The 27,726-nt window shown below is 55.4% G+C and overlaps 1 protein-coding gene across 4 annotated transcripts in view; it reads right to left on the reverse strand.

Annotated features, from left to right (window-relative positions):
* The window catches only part of LOC116955640 (uncharacterized), a 148,435-nt gene that overhangs the window by 5,761 nt on the left and 114,948 nt on the right, over nucleotides 1–27,726 (reverse strand). For 3 of the 4 annotated variants that reach the window (XM_076053290.1, XM_076053292.1, XM_076053289.1), the window contains 14 exons: nucleotides 23,334–23,465; nucleotides 20,851–20,907; nucleotides 19,279–19,328; nucleotides 16,309–16,349; nucleotides 14,732–14,878; nucleotides 14,044–14,159; nucleotides 13,570–13,677; nucleotides 10,885–11,065; nucleotides 7,960–8,291; nucleotides 3,892–4,821; nucleotides 3,023–3,103; nucleotides 1,609–1,749; nucleotides 422–884; nucleotides 42–163 (listed from right to left, as the gene is read on the reverse strand). In XM_076053290.1, coding sequence (XP_075909405.1) covers nucleotides 42–163; nucleotides 422–884; nucleotides 1,609–1,749; nucleotides 3,023–3,103; nucleotides 3,892–4,821; nucleotides 7,960–8,291; nucleotides 10,885–11,065; nucleotides 13,570–13,677; nucleotides 14,044–14,159; nucleotides 14,732–14,878; nucleotides 16,309–16,349; nucleotides 19,279–19,328; nucleotides 20,851–20,907; nucleotides 23,334–23,465 — 2,901 coding nt within the window. The remainder of the gene's footprint in view (nucleotides 1–41; nucleotides 164–421; nucleotides 885–1,608; nucleotides 1,750–3,022; nucleotides 3,104–3,891; nucleotides 4,822–7,959; nucleotides 8,292–10,884; nucleotides 11,066–13,569; nucleotides 13,678–14,043; nucleotides 14,160–14,731; nucleotides 14,879–16,308; nucleotides 16,350–19,278; nucleotides 19,329–20,850; nucleotides 20,908–23,333; nucleotides 23,466–27,726) is intronic. The other variant, XM_076053293.1, reaches the window with a different exon arrangement.

Consider the following 27,726-nt stretch of genomic DNA (forward strand, 5'->3'; position numbering starts at 1 on the left):
GCATGCCCCCCCCGGACGACCTGCGCCGCCGCCGCCCTCACCGCGTCTTCGCCGGCCGCCGCCGCCGCCGCCGAGGACGATCGGTCGCCGTCAGCCGAAGGCCCCGGCGCCGTCTCCGCACCGGCGCCGGTGTCCGCCGCCAAGCCCGGGACGGACGGCGGCTCTGCGTGGACGCGGGGCGAGAGAAGCGCCGTGGCGACGGCGTTAGCCGCCCCGCGCGCGACAGCGTACGTGTGTGTGTGAGTGTGCGTGTGTGCGTGCACGTGTGTGTGTGAGTGTGTGAGTGTGCGTGTGTTGAACTTCTTTCGCGCCGTACGTCGGCCAACCGCGGTGCCGGCGCCTGGCACCGCCTCGGAAAACCTGCGCGAACCCTCCAGGAGCGAGCGACGTAGCGAGCGAGCGAGCGGGCAATCGTCCTCACCGGTGGCGTGGTTCTCCCGGTGGACGATGGCGCGCACCTCCGTGGCGTGCGCGCCGGCCTTCCGCCGGTCTCGCGGCGACACCGGCGCCACGGGCGGCGTGGCCGCGGCGCCCCCCGGCGAGCGGGAGGCGCCGGTCGCGGCGAGACGCTCGCCGGTCCCGCACGAGCCCCCGGCGCCGCCGCCCTCCGGCGCCCGGCGGCAGGAGGAGCTCGGGGGGCCGCGAGCGGCGCAGCGGTGGAATTCCCGCAGGCGGGCGCCGTTCAGGCAGGAAGCCAAGTTCTCGTGACGCCCTCCCGCTCCCTCATCCACCTCACCACCCTCCTCGGCTAGCTGCCGCTGCTGCTGCTGGTGGTGGTGGTGGCCGTTGTTGTGGTTGTTGCACTGCGGCTTCTCCTCCACCAGCTGCTCCTCTTCCAGAGAGAGACGCGTGCAGCGGAGGGCAACGTCGAAGTCGGATTCACGCTGTGGGGGTGAAGAGGCAGGGCAGGTGAGTGGTGGCGGTGGTGGCGGTGGTGGTGATAGAGGCGAGGCGAGCGGTGGTGTAGCGGTTAGCGCTACGCTGCGCTCCGGACCCGGCAACTCAAGTTAAATTCCCGCTCGTGGCCAAGACCGGTGACGATTGTCTGAACCGGATCCTGGCCCTCCCCTAGGTCGACTCAGCCTCAAATGAGTACCTGGTGCGGTGTGTAAACATCGCCACTGGGGAGACAAAGGCGGCCGGGCGTGGTGCTGGCCACCCATCCCCTTGTGTGCTGTGCCGGCCTTCATAGGCGCCACTCGCTAAGAGCACTTGCCCCAACAGTCTGTTAAGGCTGTACGGGGGATCTTTGTCTTTGCATTTTTGGTGATGGTGTTTAGGTTATAAATCTACCGAAAATATTGGGCTGGCCAGGAGAGACCACCGATTATAGCCATGGTCAGGAATTCAACTAAATTCCCTGGGTTCATAGCGCAGTGCGCTAAACCACTACACGACTGCTACCCATGAGATGATTATATTTATTCTACTGAATGGACAATGACTACAGTATAGTAATGAGAGAACACAGCAGGTGTCAGGGTCGGGATCAAACCCACGACCTCCTGTATACCCGGCGAGGTAGTTAACATCTCGCCGTGAGATGCTGCTTGCCCCGATGGTGATGATGATGACGACGATAACGAAAACGATGGTGACAGTCTCCACCTCTTCACAGTTCGCCTTTGCCAGCTTGGTCATGGTCTTTTTCATCGTGTCTCGCACCGACTTGACCTTCTTGCCCAGGAAGCTGTCCGGCGCCGACGCTCGTCGATAGGGGGACTCCCCGGACGGATCCGCATCCTCCTCCTTCATCGAAGACAAAGATCCAACCCCCCCCCCCCGCACCCCGCACCCACCGTGTAGCCTTAAACAGACTGTTGGGACACCAACGAGGACCGGCACCGTGGCACACGAGGGGGGTGGGTGGCCAGCACCACGCCCGGCCGCCTTTGCCTGCCCGGTGGCGATGATTTTACGCACAGCAAACCGGGTACTCATTTGAGGCCGAGTCGACCTAGGGGAGGCCCAGGATCCGGTTCGGATAACCGTCACCGGTGTTGGTGGCCGTGAGCGGGAATCGAACCCTGGTCGCCGGGGTTCGTAGCGCTGACCGTGGTGCCGCCGCTCCTCGCTTGCCGAGGAAGTGCCGCGGTTTAGCAAACGGTTTCGGAACACACGCGCATGTGTGTGGAGGGAAAAACCGGATGACCCGGAGAAAAATCCACGCGACCACGGGAATAGAGAGAGAGACACGCAAACTCCAAATATACAGCAGCAGCAGGCATCAGGGTCGAGATCGAACCCACGACCTCCTGTATACCAGGCGAGGTGGTGAATGTCTTGGGTGGTATCACTACACTTGAGAACGTTTTTATTCAGTGTGTCGGTCATTTCCTGCGATTTCGGGCTAGACCCACTGAGCGACCCATCACACCACGACGGTCATCATAGCCCATCCAGTTTAACACGTGGTGGTGGTGGTGGTAGGAGGCTTTCGAGACCAATATCATCCATAATAGAGGTTTTTGGGCTAGATCGCAAAAGTATATAAATGTGTCGTTAAAACCCGCCATCACCCGACACAGCCAACTAGTAAGGGCTGTCACATAAACGGAACGTGGCCAATTCGTCACTAGTACAGCACCAGTGTATGGTGTAGTAGTGTATAGTGTAGTGTATTGTGTAGGCTATAGTAGTGTAAGGTGTAGTGTATAGTAGTGTATAGTAATGTATAGTAGTGTATAGTGTATAGTAGTGTAAAGTGTAGTGTATAGTAGTGTATAGTGTAGTGTATAGTAGTGTATAGTGTAGTGTATAGTGTAGTGTATAGTAGTGTAAAGTAGTGTATAGTGTAGTGTATAGTGTAGTGTATAGTAGTGTATAGTGTAGTGTATAGTGTAGTATATAGTGTAGTGTATAGTGTAGTATACTAGTACAGCAACACCGGTTGCGTGTCGGAGAGCCAAACCACGACATTCACAATCTGAATACGACGCTACGCCAGTAATTACAACCAGCTTAATCAGGCGAACGCCACTGCCGTGCGGAGTTTGGCAGGCGACAGCACCGGTCGACTCACGTGCTTGACCGGCAGGGAAGGCCGCTCGCCCAAGGCTCCCTGCCTGCTCGGAAGATCGAATCCGTTGAAGCTGCTCGTCCTCTGCACAGTTCAGGCGGGCACACACACACACACACACGTACCGCACCCATGTGCCGTACGTAGCCAACCGTGCCAATTGGTGCCGGGGGGATGGCCAACAAGGAAGGACAACAACCTAAACACAAAGAGCAGTTCTACAGAAATTAGTTTGTCAAGCTAGATGATTTTAAAGTGCATAGCTCCAGTGGCCTCCTAATATTGGAAGGAAGGGCGTGCCAGACGGCTGCACAAGAACAATAGCCGCCGTTCGAGTCGACCTAGGGGAGGCCCATGACCGGTTCAGATAATCATGTCGGTGGCCGGGAGCGGGAACCGAACTCGGGTGGCCGGGGTTCATAGCGCAGCGCGCGAAACCGCTGCGCCGCCTCTCCCCGTACACAAAGACAAAGACCCCCCGTATAGCCTTAACAGACTGTAGGGGCAAGTGCTGTTAGCGAGTACCTATGAAGGCCGGAACGGTACACGAGGAGGTGGGTGGCCAGCACCACGCCCGACCGCCTTTGTCTCCCTAGTGGCAATGTTTACTACACACCGCACCAGGTACTCATTTGAGGCTGAGTCGACCTAGGGGAGGCCCGGGACCGGTTCAGATAATCGTCACTGGTGTTGGCCGTGAGCGGGAATCGAACCCGGGTCGCCAGGTTCATAGCGCAGCGCGCTAACCGCTACACCACCGCTCCCCATACACACACACACGCACGTACACCTCTCAGGGCAAGAGTTCCGAGGCTCCTCGTCACCACGCCGGCATGTCATGAGTGGGGGGGGGGGGCACAAACGACGCTTACGGTTTTGCGCTGCAGACGGCAGAGGAGGCCCTTGCGTTCCCTCCGCTCCACAGCGGCACGGCCCGGCGAGCCAACGTCGACATGGAGCACCGCCGGGTCCGCCTCTACGACGGAGCCGCCGCCGCCGCCGCCGGCGGCGCACCCGTTGAGGTGGACCTTGCCGGGCGAGCCGTGGAGCGGAGCCGCATGTCCGGCGCAAGCGCGGCACCCGGCGCCGACACCGGCGCCGCCCTCGAAGCGGCCACCGCCGCTCCTCCTGAACGCGCTCTCCCGGCCGATGTCGCCGTCGCCGGCGCCGATCGGTCGGCTCCAGATCCACGCCGCCTCTTCTTCCGCCTCCAACCCCAACCCGTTCTCGTCGCCACCTCCTCTTATTCTTCCTCCTACAGGGGCGCCGCCGTTGCCATCGTCGCCGTCGTCATCGCCGCAGCCGCCGCCGCCGCCGTATTCCAGTTCCGGATTTCCGGAACGGATCGCCGCGCCCTCCGCTCCACCGCTCCCAAAATCCGGTCCGCAGCTTCCGATGCCGCTGTCCCGGCAAAGGCCGCGGCCGCGCGATGCAGGCACGGTGCCGGCGCCGCAAGCCGCGTGGCCGTTTTCGAAAAACACACAGTCCGCTTCGTCCTCGTCGCCCGTCCGCTGCTGCTGCTGCCGCTGCCGTCGCCGCCGCCACTTCGAGACCTCCTCCCCCTCCTCTTCCTCCACCTCGTCGCCCTCCTCCTTCTCGCCCTTGCACTCCTCCAATCCCGGGTCGCGCAGGACTCCCGTGGCCACGAGTCCATTCCGGAGTTCGCACGCAGCGGCCGGCTCGTAGGAGGAGCAGAGGAGGCGTCGGAGGTGCATGCGCCGCCGTGCCTCGTGTATTTCCTCCAGGGACACCACAAAGGTGCCCTGGGATGGCTCAGCCGACGGCTCCCTGGCCTGGGACGCCTGCAGGGGACACACGCACACCGGGGGTTGTGGGGAGGTAGCGTCTTTCTCACGCTCTCTCCGTCCCTCCGAGGGTCCGCCACTCACACGAGTCTTCGTTTAGACTGGAGGAATCCGCCGAGCTGCGGAGGTCTTTGTCACAGAGGCACGGTGCGGTGGGGTTCAGCGCAGCAACACCGGGGGTTCAGAGCTCGGTTACAACAAATCAACTCCTGATGATGGCAATTCTAGGACAGCTGGGCAAGCCTTGCGGGTGGGCGGGCGAGCGGGTGACTGAGACGGTGAAATCAATGGGTGAATGATCGTCTGAGCGAGCTGGTGGGCGTCCGCGCGTGGCGCTCGCCAACCATCGGCGCTACTCGCGAACCAAACTTGCCCCCAACAGTCTGTTAAGGCTATGCGGGGGATCTTTGTCTTTGGGTGAGTGGGTGGATGGGTGATCAAACCCCGGACAACATTTCTTAGTCAGCGCCAGGTCCATTATCAAAGCTGTGCAGTATTCTGCGATAAGGTTCAACACAATAGCAGTGTCGGATATCTGTACAGTTCACTTGCTGACCTCCAACGAAAACAGATGCCAATTGCTCGACGGCTCTTTAATGTACAACAACACATTATTTGGCAAAATGGGATCTTTTTGCCAGTATCAAATTTAAAAAAAATAGGTTGTACCCTTTCTGGCAATAAAACAATTGTTAAGATGTTCAAACAGCAAATAGAAAAGTTTTTTTCAGTTTAACACGTAGGCTTTCGCGACCAATATTATTTATAATAAAGGTTTTTGGGTTAGATCGCGTTATTTATAAATGTGTCGTAACCCTCCACCACCCGACATGGCCAATCAGCAAAAAAAAGTGTCACGTTGACAAAAGACAATTAGTTCGCTACTTTAGCCCACCGGTGTGTTGAAGAGTGAATCCACAACGTTAACAGTTCGAGTAGTACTGTGACGTTTCGCTGGTAATTACATCCAGCATCATCGGGCAATTCGCCATTCTGCTGGATGTAATTCTGGCGAATTGCCCGATGATGCTGGATGTAATTATGGATGTAATTACCTGAGAAACGTCGTACTCAAACTGTAAATGTTGTGGGCTAAAGTAGTGAACTATTTGTCTTTTGTCAACGTGACACTTTTGTTTGCTGATTGGCCGTGTCGGGTGGTGGAGGGTTACGACACATTTATAAATAACGCGATCTAACCCAAAAACCTTTATTATGAAGAAACGTTTTTGCAAGGAATCAAGGTTGCATTAACCATACACGGTACTTGTGGTGAACATGCAAACAAACATGCTCTGATAATAATGTAAAAAAATTTCTTTGAAACTAAATGGCCTACACCAACAGGCAGCCTTCTTTACGGCCTAGTCTCACCAGTGTTAGACCAGAGGACGGCAAAAGGAGCTTTGTGGGGTTTTAACCCGACCCTGATGCCTGGAAGTCTGCATGTCTCTCTCTCTCCCCGTGGCCGCGTGGATATTTTATACCGTCCCTCCAGTTTTTCCCTTCACTTTTGGAATCAACATCACGCGTTTAGAATATTTAGGCTGCGGTACATTTCCACGTTGCGATGAGAAGCCACTTCGTTGGGCTGTCATTTGTGGCCAGGTCACTTCTGAAAAAGAGCGATGTAGCTCAGTGGGCCTTATCTGATAGAATAAACATTGCGTTGTGGCCAAAACGTCGTGATAATTTTATTGTGTTATTTTATTATTTTATTCTCATTCTACGTGACTTTACCGAAAGAACCAAAGAAGATGAATCCTTGCAGTCACGAAAGCTTCACATTAAAAAGAATAAACATAATTTTATAGTTTATAGTATTCCATCCCGTTTGCTCATTCATAAATTTAAGCACTGTGGTTCTCCATGTATGGTGTTACATTTGAATGTCTTAGTTGTTTATTTATAATACTATAATTTAAAAAAAGTTGTTCAGGAGTTGGGGGCTGAGAGGTAGCTCGGCTTTTACCATGGAGAGCGAGTCAGTGGGGAAATTGACGACGACGAGTTTTCGCTTACCGAGCAATTTTCGCAGAACGTATCCCGCTCGTTGCGCGAGGAACGGCAGTACGTGTGTTGAAACTTCTTTTGCACGGTGTCGAGATATTAACTACCTTGCATGGTATACCTGAGGTCGTGAGTTCGATCCCGACCATGACGCCTGCTGTATATTTGAGGTTTGCGCATCTCTCTCCCCGTGGTCGCGTGGATTTTGCTCCGCATCCTCCGTTTATTTTCCCCTCCACATAATTTAGAATCAACATCAAGCGTTAAAAGTATTTGGCCGATATAATTTCCCACTTGATGATGATAAGCCACTTCGTTGAGCTATCCTTTGTGAAAAGCCGTGTCGCTTCTGAAACGTAACTTTATAGCTCAAGTTTCGTTTTTAGTTAATTTTACCGTACATAGCCAACCAATCGGAGGTGCGGTGGAAAGGGTAACAAACTAAACACAAGCAGCAGCACTTCTAAAGAAATTAGTTTTCAATGTAGTATAGTGGTGTCGTGTGTCGTTGTGCAGTGCATAGTGTAGTGCATAGTAGTGTAAAGTGTAGTATGATGAACTTCTATCGCACCGCACGTAGCCAACCGTGTTAATCGGAGGTGCGGGGGAAAGGACAACAACAAACTAAACGCAACAATAAACTAAAAACGACAATCTAAGCACAACAATAAACTTAACACAACAATAAACTTAACACAACAAACTAAAAACAACAAAACACAACAAAGTAAAGACAAACTAAACACAACAAACGAAACTCAAAAAACAAACTAAACACAATAACAACAACAAACTAAACACAACAACAACTACAATCAGCAGCATTAAACGTTGATTTAAAGCTTTCGTGACTGCAGTAATTCATATTCTTAGCTCTTTCGGTAAAGTCACGTTGAAGGGAAACAATAAAATAATAAAATATATATAAAACAATAAAAAATTCTCACGACGTTTCGACCGTTTGTGTTATGGTCGAAACGTCGTGAGAATTTTGTATTGTTTTATATATTTTTTATTATTTTATTGTTTCCCTTCAACGTGACTTTACCGAAAGAGCTAAGCATATGAATAAGCATTAAACGTCTCAAAGCACGAGGTTTTCAAACCTCCGGATGTGACTCTCACCACGTGGCCGGGCGACTCGAGGACCCCGGACGCGCCCCCACATAGGCGTCCCGCTCGGTGCCTGTCCCCGCGCGCGGAACCGGGGTCCTTCTGGGCGTAGTGGGCGTCCAGCGAGGTGGCGAGGGGTCTACGGGGGTCGCGACCTCGCCGGATCTCGGGCGTGGAGCAGAGCGAGCGGACGTGCGGGGAGGACGGGAGGAGAGACGCCGGCTGGTCCAGGCGACAAGAGGAGGAGGCGGGGGTGGCAAAAGCGGCCTGCTGGGGTGGCTCCTCGTATTCAGGCAGCGCCGAGGGCAGCCCCGGGGTCCTGAGGCGGCACTCCCAGGCGTAGACTGCAGAGCACGTGGAGGAAAGAGGGGCACGAGAGACACGTGGGGCGCTTTGGCCGCTTCTGTGAATGTCCACACGATGAAGACGATGATGATGAGGCCCATTTCTTTGAGGGATCGCGTGTGGCCAGGTCGATTTTCGAAAAAAAGAGCTACATAGCTCGGTAGGCTCAAAAAATATATTCTTTAAATTAAAAGTTTAGTTTTCGTCGGTTTAGTGAAAAGCGAGCGGACAAAAATCAATGAAGCGAAACGAGTCGGAAAGGATGCTCAGCCTGGGGAAGTGGGACCCCCCCAACCCACCCACCTAAGCTGTCTTCCCCAGTGAGACCCCACTAAGCTGTCTTCCCCAGCAAGACCCCACTAAGCTGTCTTCCCCAGCGAGACTCCACTAAGCTGCCTACCCCAGCGAGACCCCACTAAGCTGTCTTCCCCAGCGAGACCCACCTAAGCTGTCTTCCCCAGTGAGACCCCACGAAGCTGTATTCCCCAGCGAGACCCCACTAAACTGTCTTCCCCAGCGAGACTCCACTAAACTGTCTTCTCCAGCGAGACCCCACTAAGTTGTCTTCCCAGGCGAGACCCCACTAAGCTGCCTACCCCAGCGAGACCCCACTAAGCTGTCTTCCCCAGGGAGACCCCACTAAACTGCCTACCCCAGCGAGACCCCACTAAACTGTCTTCCCCAGTGAGACCCCACTAAGTTGTCTTCCCCAGCGAGACCCACTAAGCTGCCTACCCCAGCGAGACCCCACTAAACTGTCTTCCCCAGTGAGACCCCACTAAACTGTCTTCCCCAGTGAGACCCCACTAAACTGTCTTCCCAGGCGAGACCCCACTAAGCTGTCTTCCCCAGCGAGACCCCACTAAACTGTCTTCCCCAGCGAGACCCCACTAAACTGTCTTCCCAGGCGAGACCCCACTAAACTGTCTTCCCCAGTGAGACCCCACTAAACTGCCTACCCCAGCGAGACCCCACTAAGCTGCCTACCCCAGCGAGACCCCACTAAGCTGTCTTCCCAGGCGAGACCCCACTAAACTGTCTTCCCCAGTGAGACCCCACTAAACTGCCTACCCCAGCGAGACCCCACTAAGCTGTCTTCCCCAGCGAGACCCCACTAAACTGCCTACCCCAGCGAGACCACACTAAACTGTCTTCCCCAGCGAGACCCCACTAAGCTGTCTTCCCCAGCGAGACCCCACTAAGTTGTCTTCCCAGGCGAGACCCCACTAAGCTGTCTTCCCCAGCGAGACCCCACTAAACTGTCTTCCCCAGCGAGACCCCACTAAACTGTCTTCCCCAGTGAGACCCCACTAAACTGCCTACCCCAGCGAGACCACACTAAACTGTCTTCTCCAGCGAGACCCCACTAAGCTGTCTTCCCCAGCGAGACCCCACTAAGTTGTCTTCCCAGGCGAGACCCCACTAAGCTGTGTTCCCCAGCGAGACCCCACTAAACTGTCTTCCCCAGTGAGACCCCACTAAACTGCCTACCCCAGCGAGACCCCACTAAGCTGCCTACCCCAGCGAGACCCCACTAAGCTGTCTTCCCAGGCGAGACCCCACTAAACTGTCTTCCCCAGCGAGACCCCACTAAGCTGTCTTCCCCAGCGAGACCCCACTAAACTGCCTACCCCAGCGAGACCCCACTAAGCTGTCTTCCCCAGCGAGACCCCACTAAGCTGTGTCTGCCCCAGCGAGACCCCACTAAACTGTCTTCCCCAGTGAGACCCCACTAAACTGTCTTCCCCAGCGAGACCCCACTAAGCTGTCTTCCCCAGCGAGACCCCACTAAACTGCCTACCCCAGCGAGACCCCACTAAGCTGTCTTCCCCAGCGAGACCCCACTAAGCTGTGTCTGCCCCAGCGAGACCCCACTAAACTGTCTTCCCCAGCGAGACCCCACAAAGCTGCCTATTCCAGCGTGACCCCACTAAATTGTCTTCCCCAGCGAAACCCGAGTGCCACATCGGCGCAAGGCAAATGATGGCAGTCCCCCCTCCTTAACCCACTACCGTCCCTCCCTGAGAGCTTCACCTCTTCTCTATCGTTCATAGACTCAGCGCTGACCATAGACCATCACCACTACCACCATCACTACCACCACCACCACCGTCACTACCACCACCACCATCATCACCACCGCTATCATTACCACCATCATAACTACCACCACCACCATCACTACCACTACCATCACTACCACCATTACTACCACCACCATCACTACCACCACCACTACCACCACCATCACTACCACCACCATTACTACCACCACCATGACTATCACCACCACTACCACCACCATCACTACCACCACCACCGTCACTACCACCACCATCATCACCACCACTATCATTACCACCATCATAACTACCACCATCATAACTACCACCACCACCACTACCACCACCATGACTACCACCACCACTACCACCACCATGACTACCACCACCACTACCACCACCATGACTACCACCACCATTACTACCACCACCATCACTACCACCACCACTACCACCACCACCACTACTACCACCACCATCACTACCACCACCGCCACCAGCACCACGGCAGTCCCCGCCCGGCCCGTACCGTCCGTATAGCAGGAGGTGGAGGAGACGCCGCGTGTCCCCTCCTCCACCTTGACGAGCTGCCGGTGCGGGGCTCCGTGCGGAGTCCCCCCCGCCGCCACCGTCGCCTTGTGCAGCCGCACGAACCGCTCGGCCGCCGTCACTGCGGGACCCCCCACCATGCACTCGCAGGCCCCGCTCGCCTGCACGAAACCCACAGCACCGGGGGGGCAACGCAGTGGTCCGTCAGCCAACGCGCGTTGTCGAACTGGGGTCGTTCGGTTCGCGGCGCGGTCGAAGGCCGCAAACGGCACACGAGGGGGTTGGGTGGCCGACACCACGCCCGGCCGCCTTTGTCTCCCCAGTGAGCGACGTTTACACACCGCAACCTTACACACACACAGATAAACAAGCCAAGAACGGCATCGCTGTCGGCTGAGCGACTCCAACACGGCCACTGTGAACGCGTGCTTAGAGGTGGACGGTGACCTCTCCGCATAGGCAGTGCCGGATGATCCTAGTAGCACAAGTAGCTACACGTGTAGTAGCTACTTATGTGTAGTAGCTACATGTGTAGTAGCTACATATGTAGTAGCTACATATGTGTAGTAGCTACATGTGTAGTAGCTACATGTGTCGTAGCTACATATGTAGTAGCTACATATGTGTAGTAGCTACAAGTGTAGTAGCTACACGTGTAGTAGCTACACGTGTAGTAGCTACACATGTAGTAGCTACATATGTGTAGCAGCTACACGTGTAGTAGCTGCACGTGTAGTAGCTCCATGTGTAGTAGCTCCATGTGTAGTAGCTACACGTGTAGTAGCTACATGTGTAGTAGTTACATATGTAGTAGCTACATATGTAGTAGTAGCTACATGTGTAGTAGCTAGATGTGTAGTAGTAGCTACAAGTGTAGTAGCTACACGTGTAGCAGCTACATATGCAGCTACTACATATGTAGTATGTAGTAGCTACTACACGTGTAGTAGCTACTACATGTGCAGTAGCTACGGGCCCCGCACTTTAAAAGGCCCCGCGCTAAACGCGTTCAAGCTATTAATTCCGCTTCAGTGATACTGCACTTGCTCTATTACTATAGTACTATACTGCCTTCAACTTTTACGAACGACTGGATGTTTAAGGTTAGAGATTTTTCGTATTATCTGGCTTTACTATGCAAGTTAAAAATTGCGTTTTAATATTTACGTGTTTAAAAAAAAAGTAGTGCCCCTTTATAACAGCAAATGCTCCAGGCCCCGCACCAGCTCCATCCGGCACTGTGGACAGGGCCGGGTTGCCCCAGGGGCTAGTCAGGGCCTCGGCACGTTCTTAGGCTCCTTCTTTAGGCCCCTCCGTTCCACGTTGAAGCGACGGCAGAGTGACGGTAGCGCGGCCATTGGGAAGAAATCAAAGTGTGCTCTTTGCCAAGGCAGCTAACACTAGGAATAAGGAAATAGTGTAATAATACTTTCATTTAACTTCATTCATCCCATGACGCTGTACATTAATTACATAATTAATTTCAAGTTGTTTATGCACATATATATTAGTGAGTTATGCTTCAAGAATTATTAGTGAGTTATGTGGCTCTCACGTGACACGCGACACGGGGCTCTCACGTGACACTCACGAGACACGTGACACTCACGCGAAACGGGGCTCTCACGTGACACTCACGTGACACGGAGCTCTCACGTGACACGCGACACGGAGCTCTCACGTGACACTCACGCGACACGGGGCTCTCACGTGACACTCACGTGACACGGGGCTCTCACGTGACACTCACGTGACACGGAGCTCTCACGTGACACTCACGTGACACGGAGCTCTCACGTGACACGCGACACGGAGCTCTCACGTGACACTCACGTGACACTCACGCGACACGGAGCTCTCACGTGACACTCACGTGACACTCACGCGACACGGAGCTCTCACGTGACACTCACATGACACGGGGCTCTCACGTGACACGTGACACGGGGCTCTCACGTGACACTCACGTGACATGGGGCTCTCACGTGACACTCACATGACACGGGGCTCTCACGTGACACGTGACACGGGGCTCTCACGTGACACTCACGCGACATGGGGCTCTCACGTGACACTCACGTGACACTCACGTGACACGGAGCTCTCACGTGACACGCGACACGGGGCTCTCACGTGACACTCACGCGACACGGGGCTCTCACGTGACACGCGACATGGAGCTCTCACGTGACACTCACGCGACACGGGGCTCTCACGTGACACTCACGTGACACGGGGCTCTCACGTGACACTCACGTGACACGGAGCTCTCACGTGACACTCACGTGACGCGGAGCTCTCACGTGACACGCGACACGAGGCTCTCACGTGACACTCACGCGACATGGGGCTCTCACGTGACACTCACGTGACACTCACGCGACACGGGGCTCTCACGTGACACTCACGTGACACGGAGCTCTCACGTGACACTCACGTGACACGGAGCTCTCACGTGACACGCGACACGGAGCTCTCACGTGACACTCACGCGACACGGGGCTCTCACGTGACACTCACGTGACACGGGGCTCTCACGTGACACTCACGTGACACTCACGCGACACGGAGCTCTCACGTGACACTCACGTGACACTCACGCGACACGGAGCTCTCACGTGACACTCACATGACACGGGGCTCTCACGTGACACGGGGCTCTCACGTGGCACGGGGAGTCGCGGGGCAGCGGGCAGGCCGCGTCGAGCGACTGGCGTCTTCTCGCTCCCTCCGCGCCACCGCATTGGCGGTGTAGGGTCTCGTACTCCTCCAGCTGTGGAGAGAGCATGGGCAGGGAGGGGGCAGAGGTGATGTAGCGTCGTCGTCGTGATCGTCGTCGATAGCAATGACGATGATGTAACAAGTATGATGGGAGTGACGTCGATAGCGATGATGGGAGGTTATTGTGATGATGATATTGACGGTGGTGATGATGATGATGACGGTAGTACTGATGATGATAGTATCGGTGGCGGTGATGAGGATGATGGTCGTGTTGATGGTCATGTTAACGGTGATGATAATGGTAATGATGTTAATGATGGTGGTGGTGATGTTCAGGGCGATGGTGATGGTGTCGTGCTGATGGTGATATTATCATTGGTGGTGGTGACGATAATGATGGTGGTGGTGGACTCACCCGAGCGAGTGCCTGGTCGATGGTCATTCGTCGATCCTTCACCATGGTCATCAGCTCGATGCGATCGTCATCGCTCATTGTGATGTCACTGGCAACGAAGTTCACAGCCCCGCACGCTGCACAGACGCGCGAAGGCAAAGACAAATATTCCCCCCTCCCCACCGTGTAGCCTTCAGACTTTCGGGGCAAGTGCTGTCAGTGAGTAGCACCCATGAAGGCCAGCAACTGTGGCACACGAGTGAGAGAGCGATCAGCTGGTAGGTGGGCCAGTGAGTGATTGGGTGAGTAGGTGAGCGAGTGGGTGAGCGATCAGCTGGTGGGTGGGCCAGTGAGTGATTGGGTGAGTAGGTGAGCGAGTGGGTGAGCGATCAGCTGGTGGGTGGGCCAGTGAGTGATTAGGTGAGTAGGTGAGCGAGTGGGTGAGCGGTCAGCTGGTTGGTGGGCCAGTGAGTGATTGGGTGAGTAGGTGATTGAGTGGGCGAGTGAGCTGGTGGGTGGGCTAGTGAGTGATTGGGTGAGTAGGTGAGCGATCAGCTGGTGGGTGGGCTCGTGAGTGGGTGAGCGTGGGGGCGAGTGCACAAGTAAGCGAGCGGGTGAGCATGGGGGGTGAGTGAGCGAGGCGGGCGGGCGGGCGGGCGGGCGGGTGAGCGAGTGGGTGAGCGTGGACAATCGGAGGTGGACGCGGCACCTTTGTGTGGGGAGTCGAGGCGGGCCGGTTTGTTCCTGGGGCTCTTGCTCGGAGTCCGCGTTGGGGTGCGGTTCGGGGTGCGATTCGGGGTGCGCTGCAGCGTCTGCCAGAACGACTTCCCCTTCTTCTTAACTTCCGACTTCGCTTCTGGGAGGGAGGGTGAGTGAGTGAGTGGGTTGTTAGGTTCGTGGGTGGGTGGGCGAGTGGGTTCGTGGGTGGGTGGGCGAGTGGGTTCGTGGGTGGGTGAATGAGTGGGCGAGTGGGTGGGTGAGTGGGGGAGTGGGTGAGTGGGCGGGTGGCCGAGTGGGTGGGTGGGTGGGTGAGTGGGTGAACGAGTGGGCGAGTGGGTGAGTGGGTGGGTAGGTAAGTGGGGAGTAGGCGGGTGGGCGAGTGGGTTGGTGGGTGGGTGAGTGGGTGAACGAGTGGGTGAGTTGGTGGGTAGGTGAGTGGTGAGTGAGTGGGCGGGTGAGTGTGTGGGTGGGTGGGTGAGTGGGTGGGTGAGTGGACGGTGAGTGGGTGAGTGGGCGGATGGGCGAGTGTTTGGGTAGGTGTTTGGGTGAGTGGGTAGGTGAGTGGGTGAGTCGGCGGGTGGGTGAGTGGATGGGTGGGCGAGTGAGTCGGTGAGTGGGTGGTAGGTGAGTGGGTGGTAGGTGAGTGGGTGGGTGAGTAGGTGAGTGGGTGAGCGGATGGGTGGGCGAGTGAGTTGGCGGGTGGGGGAGTGGGTAGACAAGTAGATGAGTAGGTGGGCGGGCGAGTGGGTTGGTAGGTGAGTGGGCGGGTGAGTGGGTGGGCGAGTGGATGAGTGGGCGGGTGGGTGAGTGGGTGGGTCAAGACCTCCACCCATGACATTACCGTCTCTTAAACTAAAGCAACCCCCTGTATAGCCTCCAATGACTATTGGGGCAAGTGCTGTTAGTGAACACCAATTAAGGGTGCAGGCGAGATGGCACCAGGCAAGATGGCACCACTCGTTTTCAGAAGGGGGGGTGGGGTGGGGAGCACTTCCGCCGATGAGACATCGTCAGTGTGTAGAGGGCCGCCACACGTTTGAAACCATTGGGGGTTTGATAGCGACACGACGATGATGATGGGGCGGTGTTCTCACTTGTTGTGTGATTGTCAGGGGGCCGAACGTCAGGAGCCGCACTAAAGGCCAACAGTGGCCGCGAGTGGCCCCACTGGGCCTTACAATGAAGAACGCTGTCCATGGAGACGAGTGGAGTTTCATCAATATATTAAAAGCGCGCAAGTCGGGATAAAACCCGGGACAGGGGGGAGGGAGGAAAGACCCAAAACATTTAACAGTGAAAAAAAATGTTTTAATATCTAACGGCTCTTCCGGCAGTCTGCGACATCTGTGCCGATTCTCATTACAGCTGCCAGGGTCAAGGGGTCACGGAGCCCTCTGCGCTCAAACGAGAGCGCAGTGTCACTCATCTCCCCGCGCCAGGCCGCTGGAAATTCCAAAAATAGCCGCAAGCTCGCTCGCTCTCTCGCTCGCTCTCCCGTTCGTCCTCTCGCCCTCCCGTTCGTCCTCTCGCCCTCCCGTTCGTCCTCTCGCCCTCCCGTTCGCTCACCCGCAGACTCCTCTTGCGAGGCGAACTTCTGAAGGCCGCACCTGGCCAGAGGGAAAGGTGAGGAAACGTTCCCCGCGCTCTCCGATTAGCGCGGTGGGGGAAAAAAAAGATCAAAGTCGGTTGTAGGTCAAAACGCCAGCGTGTATTTAGCGGGGAGCGGGGAAAAAAATAAATATATATACGTGTCTCTATATATACGCAGGGTGCTTTAAGAAAATGTTAACATTTACATGGCACTGTGGTTTTTAAGGGAAAAAGAACGGATAACGGCACTGTAACACGATGACAAATGTAATGTTGATAGCTTCGAAAAGTCAAAGGTATCCGCCATCGTTGTCAGCACGTGCCTGGAATCTTCTCCAGGTCGTCTGCAGAGCCCCAAGGCAGCACATTTCTCGTGGTATTCGCGGAAGTGTTCACATTTTTTTGAAGCGCCCCGTATATACACGCGCACGACAGGCAAAGGAAGTCGCTTCTTGCAAAACTCAGAAGAAGAATACAAGGCCGACGGTCGATAGCTCATCCTCATTCAGCATTCGTGGGGGAACCAGACCCTGCCAGGGAATTCCGCTCTCTGCTATCTCTTTCCGTGTGACTCTACCCAATGCACTGTGATTTTGCTGCTGTTATTATTCAACATCTCCGATTTGCACAACACGGTGGCCTGCGGACGGTGCGAAAGAAGTTCAGCGCACGTAGTACATAACACGCCGGACATCGTTGCCGTTCCGTGACGTCCAAAGTACCACCGCACGCGTCTACCCTCTCGCCGACTTGCTGGTACAATTTCACAATCAGCATCAGGGCCATCCTTAGGTGGGGGAGTGGAGGGCGTGCCGGGGCCCGGGGCAACCCCGCCCCCCCCCCCCCGACCACCTCAAACTACCTGGTAGAATAATACCAAAAAAATTAGTTGAGTAATAGTTTAGTTTAATCAGCGGAGGTGCGGTTCCGTAGTTTAGTTCACACCCGCGTACGCGTACGCATGTTGAACTTCTTTCGCACCGTACGTAGCCAACCGTGCTAATCGGAGGCGCGGTGTATGCATGTGTGTGTGTGTGTGTTGAACTTCTTTCGCACCGTACGTAGCCGATCGGGCTCGCACAGCGTGGCCACTTTCCCAGCGGCCACCTCTACGACAAGGTGAACAAGGGAGAGAGAGAGAGAGAGAACGAAAAAAAATAACCCCACACCATCGACGGCGATTGCTTTAGACGTTACGCGCCGTCCTAGAACAAATAAACGATCCGTGCTGACGGGAAAGGCGCAACGCCCACTTCGCCACCGTAAAGATTTTACGTTCATCCTCGACCGAACTTGGAAGGGCAGCTGACGCCAGAGCCACCGCTACCGCTGCCTTCTTTGATGAGCGTGCGTGCCGCGGCAACCACACGGGCCGTCGCCTTTCAAAAGGACAAACCACGAATGGCCCCCGCTCGAGACGACCGCGGCAGCGCTCGCCGCAGAGGCCTCTCGGCCTAGGCGCCTGGGCGACATTCCCCGGGGAGGGGGGGGGGTAGGGGGAGCGGGCAGTGTAAAGTCGTCTCTTTGATGTTTGGGTGACACGGCCAAAGGGTTCGTGCGTGAGTTTACTTTTCCTTTCCCTCGCACCGGTGCAGAAGTTCGGGGTTCAAGCCCCGAGCCCACGCGCGTTTGGAACGCGTGGACCCGCCGAGATGTTAACTACCTCTCCTGTTACACAGGAGGCCGTGGGTTCGATCCCTGCTCTAACGCCTGCTGTATATTTGGAGTTTGTGTGTGTGTCTCTCTCTCATCATCATCACGGTGGCTAGGAGATGTTAACTACCTCGCCTGGAATGCAGGAGGATGTGGGTTCGATCCCGACTCTGACGCCTGCTGCTGTATATTTGGAGTTCGTGTGCGTCTCTCTCTAATCATCATCACGGTGGCTAGGAGATGTCAACTACCTCGCCTGGTATGCAGGAGGACGTGGGTTCGATCCCGACTCTGACGCCTGCTGCTGTATATTTGGAGTTCGTGTGCGTCTCTCTCACTGACTGGAGCACGCCATGTACCACACACATGTCGGTGATGTGCAGCGCGTCTTCTTCGAGCGCTGGGGAGCCGGACAAGCCGCTCTCTGTACCAGCGTGGACGGCACCACCCCACGTGTTCACCTTCTGAAGCGCTCGCTCGTCACCGTGGCGTGCGCGATGACCACCACCACCACCACGTGACTTTTCTTTCGTGTTGTGCGCGGTGCATTTAGGGCCACAACGCGTGGATTTATAGCGATTATTTGTGTTGCTGGTGACTGTGTATTTGTGTTGCTGGTGACTTTGTGTATTTGTGTTGCTGGTGACTTTGTGTATTTGTGTTGCTGGTGACTTTGTGTGTTTCATATTAGAATCGCCTCGAGTGCTGTTGCTGCTGGCGGCAATAAAAGTTGTTTAAAGGTCAAAGTCTCTCTCTCCGTAGTCGCGTGGATTTTTCTCCGGGTCCTCCGGATTTCCCCCCCCTCCACATTTAGAATCGGCATCACGCGGTTCGAGTATTTTGTGCTGCTATACGTTTCCACGTGGTGGTGGTGATGATGATGATGAAGATAAGCCGCTTGGTTGAGCGATCATTTGTCATAACCAGGGTCGCCTCTGACGAAGAGCTGCAGAGCTGGGTGGGGCCTTGTCTGGTCAAATAAAATAAAAATTGTAAGAAAAAATATATTTATTTTATAATTGAAATAGCCCGCGCGTTTTCCCTTTTTTCTTTACACTCGAATCTTCGAGCAAAAGCGCGCGATGCTCCTTTAATAGACTGGCTTGACAGCTTGTTAAAATTAATGGTGTGTGTGTGAGAGAGAGAGAGAGGGGCATGGAGGGGGGGTGAGAAGGATGGAGACAGGGAGAGAGAGAGAGACATGGGGGAAGAGAGAGAGAGGGGGAGAGGACGGGGGAGAGACAGAGAGTGGGACGGAGAGGGAGTGAGAGAGGGAGTGAGAGGGCAACTCACTTGCGCTCCATCTCCGGGGTTGATGCCGCGCTCCTAAATCCCAGCGACTCCTGCAAACCACCGGGGGGTGGGGGTAGGTTGGGGTCACCGCGAGCGACTCGCTCGACCAGCTCGCACGTCGCCGCCTTCCCCCTGCCAGGTATCCCCCCTCGCTCTTGTCGCACACACGCGACCACTCCCCCCCGAACATCGAGGCCTTCATCAGCGGGGGCAGGGAGGGAGGGACGGGGAGGTGGGCGCTGGGCTGGGCCCCGTACCGCCGAATAAAACGTCGCTTTGGTCCAGCCGAGTTTATAGCGGTGACTCGCACCTCGCCCCCACCATCCCCCACCCCCTAAATCCCCCCCAGCATCCCCAACCCCACCTCGCCCCCACCATCCCCCACCCCACCCCGCCCCCATCATCCCCCACCCCCTCCATCCCCCCCATCATCCCCCACCCCACCCCGCCCCCACCACCCCCCATCAATCCGAGACGAGCCGGAGCCGTTCCCTGATGCTCATTACAATTGAGCACTCAACTGTTTTTTTTAAACATTTTTGTTCGTATTACCAATTAAGGTCCCACTGAGCTGTGTGGCTCTTTCTTTCAGAAGCGTCCTGGCCACACACGTCACGAGAGCTCAACGAAAGTGGCGGCTTACCACCACCATCATCACCATCACGTGGACATTTATAGCAGCAGACAAATCACTCTGAACGCGTGGCCATGTCGATTCTACACGTGGAGGGGAAATCCGGAGCGCCCGGAGTAAAATCCACGCGACCACGGGGAGAGAAAGACAGAGAACACGCAAACTCCAAATAATACAGCAGGCGTCAGTGTCGGGGATCTAACCCATGCCATCCTGTGTACCAGGCGAGGTAGTTAACATCTCGCCACGGGGAGAGAGAGGCACGCGCAAACTCTAAATAAACAGCAGGCATCAGGGTCTAGATCGAACCCACGACCTCCTGTATACCAGGCGAGGTAGTTAACATCTCACCACGCGGAGAAAGAGAGACGCGCAAACTCCAAATATACAGCAGCAGCAGGCGTCAGGGTCTGGATCCAACCCACGACCTCCTGCGTACCAGGCGAGGTAGTTAACATCTCCTAGCCACCGTGGACGCAGGGTTATCGCGAACGCGCTCCGGGTCGAACTTTGGTTGAAATCGGACGGAAGCGGCTGGAAACGTGGATTCGAATGCGCGTCGCTGTCCGTAGCAGGGCCCACGCCAACTCGTGCCAACCCCCACTTCGCGTCGAGCTCGTTAGAGCCGCGTGAAGGCCCCAAAAGATTGTTCAGCCGACCCTGGGGGACGGTGGTGGGTGGGTGGGTGGGGGGGTGATGAAGTCTTCTCGAGCGGAGCCCCCCAAACATCTGGAACCCCCCTTCCCGCCCCCCCCCGCTATCGTAACGTTCTGACCCCGTGCCCCTTACTGGACATCTGTGAAAAAGAGCTTCATAGCTCATCGGATTCCGCCTGCGCTATTACATACAGATCCTGACTCTGAATTTCCATCACGGCGACGACGATGCCGGCGAGCCGAGTCGCGGAAGGCGACGGAGCAGAATAATAAACCGGTTACCTCCATCTGTGTGCGGTAAACGTCGACTCCTTGTTCACAGCAGCCCCTCGGCCCCTCCTGCGGGACACGAACAACAGCTGTTGTGGCCTGCGGGAGCCTCCTGGTGCAGGCACGGACGCACGTGTGCGTATGTTGAACTTCTTTCGCACCGTACGTAGCCAACCGTGTTGATTGGAGTGCGCGGTGGAAGGACAACAAACTAAACACAACAACAAAAAGAAGCTGTTCTAAAGAAATGAGTTTGTCAATCTCGATGACGATGATTTTAAAGGCCATCACAGCTCCCGGTGGCTTCCTGACATCTGGAAGGGAAGAGCGTTCCAGACGGCCGCAGAAGCAGCGCGTCTGAAAGCGCCGTGCCGTGACGATGCGGTGACCACCGTCTTTGTTCCATGGCTCAGCCAAAAGCCGCTGCTGCTGCTGCCGCGAAGATGACCAAAGGAGTTCACGTGACGATGGTTTATAGCTCCTTGATAAGAGACATCTGAACGCTGGGGTCACGTGTAAACACTCGTTCACTCAGCCCGTTTGGCCGGGTCTTCCATTACTAACATAAGTAATATATATATATTTTTAAACATTTTTTAAAAACACGCTTTAATGAAATGTACCGTACTCGTAATGAGAGCCGCTCGGCTCATTGGGACCCGCTCGAAATAAACTGCCCGACCGAATTGGCTGGAAAACATCTTTATATGTGTAGAGAGAGAGGAGCGCAGAGCTCGGGCAATTGTTGGTGGCGCCACCTCGTCACCACCACGTGGCAGCCGCTGCCTCCAACACTCCTCGTCTGTGGTTCCTCTCTCTCTCAGAGTCGTCCTCTCTCTCTCAGAGTCGTCCTCTCTCTCTCTCTCCGAGAGTCGTCCTCTCTCTCTCAGAGTCGTCCTCTCTTTCTCTCTCTCGGAGTTGTCTCCTCTCTGTGAGTCATCCCCTCTCTCTCTGAGTCGTCCTCTCTCTCTCGCTGAGTCGTTCCCCCTCTCTCTCTCTGAGTCATTCTCTCTCTCTGAGTCGTCCTCTCTCTCTGAGTCGTCCTCTCTCTCTGAGTCGTCCTCTCTCTCTGAGTCGTCCTCTCTCTCTCTCTGAGTCGTCCTCTCTCTCTGAGTCGTCCCCCCTCTCTCTTTGAGTCATCCTCTCTCTCTGAGTAGTCCTCTCTCTCTCTGAGTCATTCTCTCTCTCTGAGTCGTCCTCTCTCTTTCTAAGTCGTCCTCTCTCTCTGAGTCGTCCTCTCTCTCTGAGTCGTCCTCTCTCTCTCTGAGTCGTCCTCTCTCTCTCTGAGTCGTCCCCCCTCTCTCTCTGAGTCATCCTCTCTCTCTGAGTCGTCCTCTCTCTCTGAGTCGTCCTCTCTCTCTTTGAGTCGTCCTCTCTCTCTGAGTCGTTCTCTCTCTCTGAGTCGACCTCTCTCTCTAAGTCGTCCTCTCTCTCTGAGTCGACCTCTCTCTCTCTGAGTCGTCCTCTCTCTCTTTCTGAGTCGTCCTCTCTCTCTCTCTCTCTGAGTCGTCCCCTCTCGATATCTTTTGACTTCATCATAAACAACATTTTTTTTAGCAGTACCAGCTTTGCCTCTCAAACAAAGACTGAGAGCGATTTCCTCCACTCGCAGAAGCCCGGGACGTTGCTTCGTTTCCATTGGCAGCCCTCAAGCAGCGAAATTAAAATTCCACGTCCCGATTTTGCTTGAGACCCACTGTGTGCCACCCTGGGCAGACTCGATGTCTCACACACCGCCACCATGAACCTCCTGAATGAGCGGGACAATCGCAGCCCAGGTCATTTCTTGAGACGCGGGTCGTTGGGGATAGCGGGGGGCAGTGTTGCACCCAGAAAAAGTTTCGAAGGAGCGATCTAGGGGTGACCTCGGGGTGACCTAGTGGCGACTTTGGGATGACCTTGGGGTGACGTTGAGACGACTTAGAGACGACTAAGGAGTGATCTAGGGGTGACCTAGTGGCGGCCTTGGGGTGACCTTGATGTGACCTAGATAAGATCTAGGAGTGACCTAGTGGCGACCTTGGGGAGACCTTAGGGTGACCTTGGGGTGATCTTGAGGTGACCTAGGAGCGACCTATAGTTGACCTTAGGGTGACCTTGTGGTGACCTAGAGACTACCTAGAGACGACCGAGTGGCGACCTCGGGGTGACCTAGTGGCGACCTTGCCAGTGACCTTGGGGTGACCTAGGGGCGACCTTGGGTTGATCTAGAGGCGACCTAGAGTTGACCTTAGGGTGGCCTAGTGGCGACCTTGGCGGTGACCTTGGGGTCACCTAGGGGCGATCTTGAGATGATCTAGAGGTGACCTAGGGGCGACCTAGAGTTGACCTTAGGGTGACCTAGAGGTGACCTTGGGGTGATCTAGGGGCGACCTTTGGGGTGACCTAAAGACCACGTAGTGGCGACCTCGTAGCGACCTTTGGGTGACCCAGTGGCGACCTTTCACGGTGACCTTTGGGGTGACCTTTGGGGTGACCTTTGGGGCGCCTGTCACCTCGAGCTCCGAGTCGCGCGCGAGGCTCCGGGCACGCAGCTCCTCCAGGCGCTGGGCGACGTCGGCGGAGTGGACGTGGAAATACTCCGCGTAGCTCCTCGCTAGCTCCTCCAGGCACCCGCGGGGATCGCCCTGGGAGAGAGACGAAGGGGAGGAGGAGGAGGGGACGAGTCTGAGCGAGTAGATGATGCGAAAAAACAACAACAATAACAACAACAACAAACAAACAACAGCAGCGTTGGCTGGCGACTGCCAGGGAGCTCAGCCGAGGGGAGAGAGGGAGCGTTGTCGACTAAGCGCGTGGGAGCGAAACGTCGGACATAGTAGTGGATACGTTTCGCGACTTTTGTGCGATGATCCGCGAACCCTCGCTGCTGCTGCTGGCACAGTGCTGGATGATTACAGGCAGCCGCGTGGTACATAGCCACCGATAAAGACAAAGATCCCCCGTGTAACCTTAGACTGCTGGGGCAAGTGCTGTTAGCGAGTAGCACCCATGAAGGCCTGCATGGCGCAAGAGGGGGTGGATGGCCACGAAGATGACCAAAGGAGTTCACGTGACGATGGTTTATAGCTCCTCGATAAGAGACATCTGAGCCCTGGGGTCACGTGTAAACACTCGTTCACTCAGCCCGTTTGGCCGGGTCTTCCATTACTAAAATAAGTAATTTTTTAAAACTTTTTTTAAAAACACGCTTTAATGAAATGTACCGTACTCGTAATGAGAGCCGCTCGGCTCATTGGGGCCCTCCCGAAATAAACTGCCCGACCGAATTGGCTGGAAAACATCTTTATATGTGTAGAGAGAGAGGAGCGCAGAGCTCGGGCAATTGTTGGTGGCGCCACCTCGTCACCACCACGTGGCAGCCGCTGCCTCCAACACTCCTCGTCTGTGGTTCCTCTCTCTCTCAAAGTCGTCCTCTCTCTCTCAGAGTCGTCCTCTCTCTCAGAGTCGTCCTCTCTCTGAGTCGTCATCTCTCTCTCTCAGAGTCGTCCTCTCTCTCTGAGTCGTTCTCTCTCTCAGAGTCGTCCTCTCTCTCTCTCAGAGTCGTCATCTCTCTCTCTCAAAGTTGTCTCCTCTCTGTGAGTCATCCCCTCTCTCTCAGTCGTCCTCTCTCTCTTGCTGAGTCGTCCTATCTCTCTCTGAGTCGTCCTCTCTCTCTCTCTCTCAGAGTTGTCTCCTCTCTGTGAGTCATCCCCTCTCTCTCAGAGTCGTCCTCTCTCTCTCTCAGAGTCGTCCTCTCTCTCAGAGTCGTCCTCTCTCTCTCAGTCGTCCTCTCTCTCTCAGAGTCCTCCTCTCTCAGAGTCATCCTCTCTCTCTGAGTCGTCCTCTTTCTCTCTCTCTCAGAGTCGTCCTCTCTCTCTCGGAGTTGTCTCCTCTCTGTGAGTCATCCCCTCTCTCTCTCAGTCGTCCTCTCTCTCTCGCTGAGTCGTCCTATCTCTCTCTGAGTCGTCCTCTCTCTCTCTCAGAGTTGTCTCCTCTCTGTGAGTCATCCCCTCTCTCTCTCTCTCAGAGTCGTCCTCTCTCTCTCAGAGTCGTCCTCGCTCTCTCTCAGAGTCGTCCTCTCTCTCTCAGAGTCGTCCTCTCTCAGAGTTGTCTCCTCTCTGTGAGTCATCCTCTCTCTCTCTCAGTCGCTGAGACTTTGTGAATGCCGCGGCCACACGGCCAGAGAGGGGTCGGTTGGGGGGGGGGGGTGGCGAGGGAGGGGGAGTCGGGGGGGGGTGGCGAGGGAGGGGGAGTCGGGGGGGGGGGCTGTGGTGTTGTAAGAGACCTCGGAGGTGTGGACGGAGTTTGAGAGAGATTTGCGTCAAGCGCGGCCTTCCCCGAACGCGAAGACTCCAACCCGGTGTCGCCTTCACGGCGAGCGCTGTTCGCGAGTAGCCCCTACGAGGGCGCGGCACGGCACGCGAGGGGGTGGGGGTGGCCAGCAGCACGCCCGGCCGCCTTTGTCTCCCCCAGTGCCGATGTTCGCACACCGCACTAGGAACTTAATTTTGAGGCTGAGTCGACCTAGGGGAGGCCCAGGACCGATTCAGAGAATCGTCACCAGGTGTTGCTGGCCGTGAGCGTGAATCGAACCCGCGTCGCCTCGTTCGTAGCTTGGCGCACTAACCGCCACAAAGACAACGACACAGGTCCCCCGTATAGCCTCAACAGATTGTTGGGGCAAGTGCTGTTAGCGAGCACCTATCAAGGCCAGCATGGCACACGAGGGGGTGGGTAGCCAGCACCACGCCCGACCGCCTTAATCTCTACAGTGCCGATGTTCGCACACCGCACCCGGTACTCATTTGAGGCTGAGTCGACCTAAGGGGAGGCCCAGTACCGGTTCAAGATAATCGTCACCGGTGTTTGTGAGCGTGAATCGAACCCGGGTCGCCAGGTTCGTAGCGCAGAGCGCTAATCGCTACACCACCGCTCCCCAGACACACACACACACACAAAGACACACGGACACACACACACAAAGACACACACACACAGACACACGGACACACGGACACACACGCGCACCGCGCTGCTCAGAGGCAGTCGACCGTCGTTAGCTCAGCAGAGCTGATTGGAACAGACGAACGAGGTCGGATCCAAAGCAGACTCAGTGAGACGAGAGCCAGCCAGTGCCGTTCCACTTTGCGGAACCCCATTGTGTTCACTCTCACCACCACCACGCGTGTGTGTGTGGTGTGGTGTGTGTGAGGGGGTGGGTGGCCAGCACCACCCCCGGCCGCCTTTGTCTCCCCAGTGGCGATGTTCCGTACCGCGCATGGGACTGAATAAACGTTGAGTCAACTCCCTGTGGCTGCTTAATCAATTGTTGTTATTTGTGATGGGCAGGTCGCTTCTTAAAAGAAAGTTAGTACCCCAGTGGGATTTGCCTCGTAGGATGCGGATGGTTTATTGTTGTATGTGTACGTGTTTAGGTGATGTATTCTTGGTTCTTTCGGTAAAGTCAAAGAACCTATCTACGTGACTTTACCGAAAGACCCAAGAATATGAATTCCTGCAGTCACGAAAGCTTCAAGTCGAGATTTAGGTGATGTCTTTACCTTTCTTGCACTTTGCAAAGCTATCGAGTCTTTTTTGTTACTATTCGCTGTCGTAACGTTCTAAATCCCGTGGCCCTACTGGACATCTGTGAAAAAAAGAGCTTTATAGCTCATCGGATTCGCCCTGCAGCATAAACACAGATCCTGAATTGCAGTGCTCCACCTTTAGGCTTTTAGAGCAATACGAAACATTCGATCAATTAAATATATAAAATCAGTCTGTCGCACACACACGCAGCAAAAAAAACATTCAAAAGAATTTCGTGACAAAGCTAATCCATTACTCGATTTCTCAGGAGGTTTCAGCAAGTAAAAGCGTGGACGGTGGACAAACATGACGACATTACGGAGGACGGCTTAATGCACGCCAGGGATATTTTTTGCTATTGATCTTCTTCGGTCTTCAGAGTTACGGATAGCGGCGAGACGGTGGTGGGGGGGGGGGATAAGAGACAATTGCCCTGTATTTTAAAGAGGGCGGAGAACGGGGAAATTTAATATTCGAGACCGGCCTAAAAGAGTCATTGACTGGGGGTGGTCGATCTTTGTGTGTGCGTGTTCTTACTTATGGGAATGACGGGATGCTCTCAAGACAAAAGCCCCAGGAGATGATTTGGGATTTTCGATTGCATAGCGTCTCAAGGATGGATGTCTCAAGACGCTGTACGTACACGAGGGTGGGATGCGCCCAGTCCTGGAGTAAACGAGGTTTAGTTTATTTCATGCGAAGGGTTGGCGGGTTTTATATTTTTAAAGAGATAGAGAGGGAGGGAGGTCATTCACGGGAGATAAGCGGAGGAAGGTCTTCAAGCCTGGAGTTGAACCGAGGGCAGGAAGTCGACAGCGCGGTGGGCTGGAGGAAGGGGAGTTCCAGACTGTGGGGGCAGCAGAGGAGAAGGAGCGACCTCCCAATGAGAGATCGTTGAGTCGGGGCTTCGATAGAACGCTGGAGTTGGAGAGTGCGTGGAGGGGAGTGGAGTGAGATGAGAGGGGAGGGGTAGGGGAGTGCGTGGAGGGGAGTGGAGTGAGATGAGAGATGTAGGTGCACGTAGTAAGCTCTGTGTTGTTGGTCTGATAGGTAGGTGACGACGTGGGCAGTGAGGGGAGAGGGGGATAACCAAGATGCTGATGAGCCACCTTCGGGGTGCATGAAGCTCAGGAGCGTTGCGAACAAACGCGGAGCTCCCAAGCAGATCCGTGTGGAGGGCCGTGAGTTGCTCACAACAGAAGCTTACACGGGGAGCTGGGGGGAGGGCGATTGGGGGGGGGGCAGGCAGGGGAGGGGGGGCAGGTAGGGGAGGGGGGGGTCACCGCACGAAAGGTCACGGCAAATTACACGAAGGTT

The sequence above is a fragment of the Petromyzon marinus genome, chromosome 60, assembly GCF_048934315.1.
Source record: "Petromyzon marinus isolate PM22_M1 ecotype Great Lakes invasive population chromosome 60, UKy_Petmar_22M1.pri1.0, whole genome shotgun sequence".
Lineage (NCBI taxonomy): Eukaryota > Metazoa > Chordata > Hyperoartia > Petromyzontiformes > Petromyzontidae > Petromyzon > Petromyzon marinus.